Consider the following 6,544-nt stretch of genomic DNA (forward strand, 5'->3'; position numbering starts at 1 on the left):
ACAGATGGGGGGACTCATGTCATCACACTGAATGATTTATTTAGCACAAAAGAAGAAGAGACTGAGGGATGAAATGATTTGCGTGTGAAAGCAGTGATGAAGATCAGCAACAGAGGATGAAAACGGAGGGAGATGAAAGGATAAGAAGACAGGATCAGATAGAATTCCAGAGCTCTGGGTTACGGGCTCACCTGGTTTACAGGTGAGACATTGGCTACCAGGCTACAGCTAACATGTCTTCTGACGTATCCCACATCACAGAGTATCTGCCTCTAGGTTGATCCTGGTCCTGATTGACCCAAACACAGATGGATCATCTGCCTAGAGCTTCTCAATCTGAGGTTCTGGGACCAAAACGTTGAGTTCACACCAACAGAGCAGTGTTTGTTTTACAGATTAGACCCCTGAATGTCAGCAGAGCGCCTCTGGTGAGCCACGTCTGGCTGTCATGCTGGCTGATAACATCTGTCAGCACATCTGGGAGCCAGACCGGGGTCACACAGCCAGTGAAGCATGGACACATCTCGCTAAACTTATTTGTGTGAATGTGTTGAACAATGTTTTTTATCCTGCTGCTGCAGAGACCGCTGCTTACACACCAACACCTACGAGCTCTTAGATGTTGTCCTTCTCAAGAGGCCCACCTGCTGCTGTGACTCTTCTGAACATCTGGACTGTTGCAGACCTCCGCAGGTTCTTCTGGGTCTTGCCTGCACATCACATGACCAGCAACATGCAGACAACTTTATAAGATCAAATTAGCTGTGGACCAGTTTCCTTCATCTGTTCTCCTCGCCATTAAAACCTGTTCAGGCCACTGATCACCTGAGGTGTTTTTACATGTGATCACTTGTGGCCTGACTGAAGCTCATCTAGGTCAAAGGTCAAACATAAAAGTAGTTTATTGGTTGAACACGCTCAGTGACTCCCACGGCTCCTCAGTAGTCCATGTGTGCTCGACCTGGATGACCCTCAGCTCTCTATGGATGGTTTTGCCATTGGCTGCTGTTGTCATGGTAACAGAGCACTGAGTCAGTAATCGTCATAGCGATACGTGTTAGGGTAGGCGTAGTGGTAGTCGTAGCTGTCTGCTCGCTCTGTTTTGGTCTGCAACGGTTCAGGAGGAAACGACAGAGACTTGATGACTCCACCTGACTCCTCCATCACCTTCACTTCGGTGGAGTACGTAGAGGAGTGGGCATCATCCAGGAGGGAGGAGCAGGTAGGGAGGCCCGGGGGCTTCGGAGCAGCACAAGGCTGATAGGATGGGAGGCCAGTCAGAGGTTTCGGACATGGCTGGTAGGGAGGCAGGGCTGCAGGAGGCTTAGGACAGGGCTGGTAGGAGACCTGGAGAGGACAAGGAGACCAAAAAACCCTCATATTTACTGTTGCTGCAGATGACCAGGTTCCTCTTTCAGGTACACAAAATTCAGTGTACAGTCCAAACAAAAGCCTGTTTACTATTAACACGGAGGTCTGGCTACAAATCGATCAGCTGCTGCCCAACCCTAACCTCTCTGCAGTCTGAGGAGGGTCGGAGCATGGTCCAACATCCTCATTCTAGATTCTAGTCATGACGCTGCAGGACATCCTGTTGAGCTAACCGTATGAGTAAATGGATTAATACCTTGGTTGTTGTGGTGATGATGGTCTGCAGAGCTGCAGGAGATCCTGGGGGGTTGCTTGGGTAGCGGCAGGGGTACTCAGTGCTGTAATAATGGTGGTTGTCTCCATAAGGGGTGGGGGTCTTCAGCAGGTCCTTCCAGACTGGAGGGGGCTTCATCTGAGGGTCAAAGGAGGGTGAGGAAGAGGATGAAGAAAGAGGAGCAGATGAAGAAGATGGGGTGGAGGAGGAACCCAGGACTGGTGCCACCCTGCAAACAGAACAGGAGTCAGCGTTGGTTCGTGTGGAGAGAAGTTTGTTTCATCAGATTCTTTCATGGCTGAAGTGAGCTGCTACGGTTCATCAGGTGGTAAAACATCTCTGCTTCTCTGATTTAAACATCTATGTCAGAACATGGTCTCAAGCTAGGACCTGGTCTGGGCTGGTTCAGGTAGCACACAACAAGCAGAGCCCAGTGAAGAGGTCCTGGAATGAGACCTGTCCCCGTTACATCGGATCAGAATCTAGTTCTGAAGCAACTGGTGGGCTGGGCAGATCTGGAGTGTATGTCTGAGTTTCTCTAGTTTCTGGATCTGCTTTGGTCTAGTTTGTACTGCCAGGAACCGCTCTGAACTGACCTGGGGTCACAGAGGTCAGGGGTCACAGGGTATGACGGGGAGGTTAAGTATCCTTGGAACTCGTAGCCTGGTCGGCTCATGTACAGTCTGGTATTGGCTGGTTTCTGGAGGGTGGGTGGGGTCTCTCCCAGTGCATTGTGGGGGTTGTAGTAGGGCTCTGGGCTTTGGAAAGCTGGGTAATGCTGTGAGAAGTTTGGCTCAATAAACGAAATCCTGTCTGTTGGTTCCACACAGAGGAGGGCGGGGCCTAAAGCCTGAAACAGGAAACAAAAATGAATCATCAAACCGTAACCCCCCCCCCCCCCCCCCAACAAACAATAAACAAAGTAAATACGATGCCTCTGGGGTGGAGCCCCAGATGACCTAGCTAGTTAGTATGGTCTCTCCTGGAGGTTTGTGGTACGCTTGTGTATTTATTTATGTGCAGCTAAGTTTTATTGCTATTAATTTCATTTTTGCTAACATCATACGTGTTTCCGATATTCAGCAGAAGGTGAAGAGGAGAGGATTATACTGGAGACTGTTATTCCACGCCAGCTGCGACCTCCCTGCAGCTTATTTTAGGCTGTAAATGTGTTTGTTGACTTTCCTGTGAAGCTGCTGAGTTGCAGACAGGAACTAAAGGATTGTTGTGGGCTTGTGGTCCTTTCCCAGCTGTTCATTTGAATGTTTAAAGTGGACTAGGAAAGGGTTAGGATTAGGCCCCTGCAGCATTCTGGCTGGCCAATCTCAGCTCTCTAGAGGGGTTTCAAACTGATAGAGCGCTGTGATTGGTCCACAGTACCGGCCCTGATACGTTTTGTCTGGTGGGAGGTATGGTGCGACAGGGCAGAACAAACGTTTCAAACGGCTTTTAAATCAAGTTTGGACGATTAGGACTTGGGCTTTACTGGAATCTGCTGATAGATGTATTTGGGTCCAATATTTAGAAAAAAGTATGATGTATTTAGCCCCCTCCACATCTTACCCTCATCTTTGTTTAAAAGTGCTTTTCAGTCCATCGGTCCCAGCGTGCTCTCTATAATTAATGCTTCTCTGGTCTCTGGTCAGGTCCCTGCTTACTTTAAGAACGCTGTAATCCACCCGCTTCTTAAAAAACCGAGTCTTGACCCCTCTCTCCATAGCAGCTTCAGACCCATCTCTAAACTTCCGTTCATCTCCAAGATCTTGGAAAAGGTTGTGGCTAAACAACTCACAGCTGCTCTTGATGAACATAACATCTATGATAGCTTCCAGTCAGGTTTTCGTAGAGCTCATTCTACTGAAACAGCTCTTCTTAGGGTCTCTAATGACCTTCTGTCAGGAATCTTGGCGTGACCTTTGACCCAGCTCTCACCCTGGATTCTCATGTCAGTTCTCTTGTTGGCTCTTCCTTCTTCCATCTCAGGAACGTTGCTAAGCTGAGTCCCATTCTGTCCCGCTCTGAACTTGAGACAGTTCTCCACACCTTCATCTCCTCACGCTTAGACTACTGTAACTCTCTTTTCACGGGTCTGAGCAGAACCTCCCTGAACCGTCTACAGGTGGTTCAGAACGCCTGTGCTCGGCTTCTGACCAAGTCCTCCAAACACACCCACATCACCCCGCTTCTCCTCCAGCTTCACTGGCTGCCAGTCAACTTCAGGGTTCATTTCAAGATCCTGGTTCTGGTCTATAGGGCCTTACATGGACAAGCACCATCTTACATTGGTGATCTTCTTAGTCCCTACACCCCCAGCAGGTCCCTGAGGCTAAAGGTCAAAGGTGACAGATCATCTGCTGCTGTGGCCCCCAGACTCTGGACCTCTCTCCCCCTGAGCCTGAGATCAGTGGACTCAGTGGTCTCCTTTAAACTCACCTGTTCAGGCTTTGGTGGGACCTTCATCACCTCCCTCTCCTTGTTCTGATCTTATTCTGCCTTTCCTGGGATCCACTGATTTCCCTCTTTCCTGTTTATTTTCTCTCTCCCTTTTCTTTACACTTTTTTTCTGGGGTTAGGGTTGACTGAGCACGGAAAACGCACAGATTACCCAGATGTGAACCCTAACCCTAGCAGGGCCGACTCCTAACCCAAGCCAAGTTTCAGAACTGATGAAAAGTGACATGGCAAGGTCCTCCTGAACTCAAATGTGCCCCAACTCTAGTAATGTCTAAATCAAAATAGAAAACTTTCATGTATTCATCTGACATTGAATGAATGATTGTTATGCTGCACCTTCTGCATGGTAACTGCTCGCCCTTTAAATCTGATTCTTACATCCAATTTAATTTGATCTGTTTATTCCAATGCTGTATGGTTTTGCTCCTGGAAAGCGTGTTGAAGTGTGTCTGCAAATGAAATGTACAAATAAAGCTGCCTGCCTCCTTGAATGAGCAGAACAACACCTTACAGGATCTTTTGGAGTTTGCTCATCACCGTATGGAGCTGAAGATACCATCACACACCTGTTTCATCCTGACCTACCAGGCAGCTTTGTGGGGTTCTCTGGATTTCTACAGAACATTCAGCACAATCTAGCCTGATCTTTCTTTGGCAGAACCTCCAGAAGACGCAGATGAATGCCTCTACCAGCTAGAACTAGATACAGCTGTCTGAAGGAACGTTGGCTCTGAATTACTGCAACATCTGGGTTGTCTCGGGTTAAGCCTGAGTCATGCTTCTGCGTCTGCGTCAGTGCGGAGATGCCAGTATCCGTACTTGCAGCCTGCTGGAGAGCCCCGCAAGGACGGACGGAGTCGAGCTCTCTCTTCTAAACATCCGTCCGTCGAGACGGACAACGCAAGCTTGTGATTGGTCAGGGCGCCGCTGTCGTGTACACCGCCGCCATTGCGCCCTCAAAAACATAAAGAGAGCCGAGGATAACTAGCGGCAGACACGGAGCAGCTTGAAGAATACCTCGCGAAAAAACTCTAAAATATGAACGTTTAGTTCTCCCGTGACTGGAGGAGTGAAAAGATGCACAGCTAGCGTTTTATTTGTGGACGGAAACGACAGGAAACGTGGGTTTAGAGGTGGGGAGCGCATGAAGAGGTGGAGGAGAAATATGTCCGTGTTAAAAGTCTCTTATATACACAAAAACACAATATAAACACACCATCTTGGGCCGATACACGACAGGATACCACAGAACAGCGCTACGCCCTCTGCTGTCCTGGCGGGGAATTGCTTTGCAACGCTCTCCAGGAGACAGAGAAGAATGAGAGCAAAACGCTTCTGTCAACCCGCGCGTGTCTGTCCCTTACGGAGCTGACAGAGAAGCATGACTCGGGCTTTAATCAGAAGCAGCAAACATTAAGATGGCGTCACTGACCTGAGTTTCAATGAGGCGTCTTTTGGGCGTGTATGGAGGTGAGCTGACTCGTCTCTTTATGGAACTTCTTCTGGCTTCAGTTTCAGATTTGGATTCTGGTCTTTGATGATCATGGACCCCTTTAGCCTGCAGAACCAGAAGAAAAACAGAACAAACACCCTAAAAACAAGAAGCAGGACAACAAACTTTTGTTTCTTTACTTCACAAGTGAAATGTTTCCGTTGCTGTTCAGACTCAGCACCAGGTTCTGGATCCAGGATCTGGACCGGCTGAAACCACCAGGGGTAATATGAATCTCACCACCCTGTCACAATCCATGCTAGTCATCTTTTATTATTATTGTTATTATTGTTGTTGTTGTTGTTGTTTTGTTGTTAGTGTTCAATTCAGTCCATTTTATTTCTGTAGCTCCACATCAGGACCAGAGTCATCTCAAAGACCTTCACACAGTCCAGTACAGGTCAGGCGCCTCATTTATCAAGCTTGCTTACGCACTAAACGGGGTCGGAAAACTGCGTAAGCAACTTTCCACGCAAACGTTGGGATTCATGAAAGAAAACGTAGCGGAGTATGTGCGCAGCTTTAAGCTGACTAAGGACCTGGCTTACACACCTGATGGACATGGAGAGCACCTGCAGTGCTGCTGCTGAGAAGGTACAGTTATGAAATCCTGCAGCATTATCACTTGTACACACACACACACACACACACACACACACACACACACACACACACACACACACACACACACACACACACACACACACACACACAGAGAATACAGAATACAGAACATCATCAGGGGGACAGATTGAGACAGAACATCATGCGTGTGTGACAATGTGTGTCCTGTCACTGTGACCCGATTGATCATGTGACCTGGCTACTTGTACAGGGCAGTCTCTGTTTGGGTGACTGGTTAGCGCGCGTGACTTTCACCCGGGAGTCTGGGGATCGAATCCCGATCAGATCATTTCTTTATACCCACCACAGATCTCTCTGAAGAAGTCAGC

General features: G+C 48.3%; 1 protein-coding gene across 8 annotated transcripts in view; it reads left to right on the forward strand.

Moving 5' to 3' along the window:
- The first annotated feature begins 1,069 nt into the window (after positions 1-1,069).
- LOC107396846 (guanine nucleotide binding protein (G protein), alpha activating activity polypeptide, olfactory type) overlaps positions 1,070-6,544 on the forward strand; it is an 81,715-nt gene continuing 76,240 nt past the window's right edge. For 7 of the 8 annotated variants that reach the window (XR_011521212.1, XM_070553556.1, XM_070553549.1 and 4 more), the window contains exon 1: positions 1,070-1,222. Coding sequence is in view for 7 of the 8 variants with exons in the window: in XM_070553556.1 (XP_070409657.1) it covers positions 1,142-1,222 (81 nt within the window). In the remaining variant the exon portion in view is untranslated. The remainder of the gene's footprint in view (positions 1,223-6,544) is intronic. The other variant, XM_070553553.1, reaches the window with a different exon arrangement.

Source organism: Nothobranchius furzeri, chromosome 7, assembly GCF_043380555.1.
Source record: "Nothobranchius furzeri strain GRZ-AD chromosome 7, NfurGRZ-RIMD1, whole genome shotgun sequence".
NCBI lineage: Eukaryota > Metazoa > Chordata > Actinopteri > Cyprinodontiformes > Nothobranchiidae > Nothobranchius > Nothobranchius furzeri.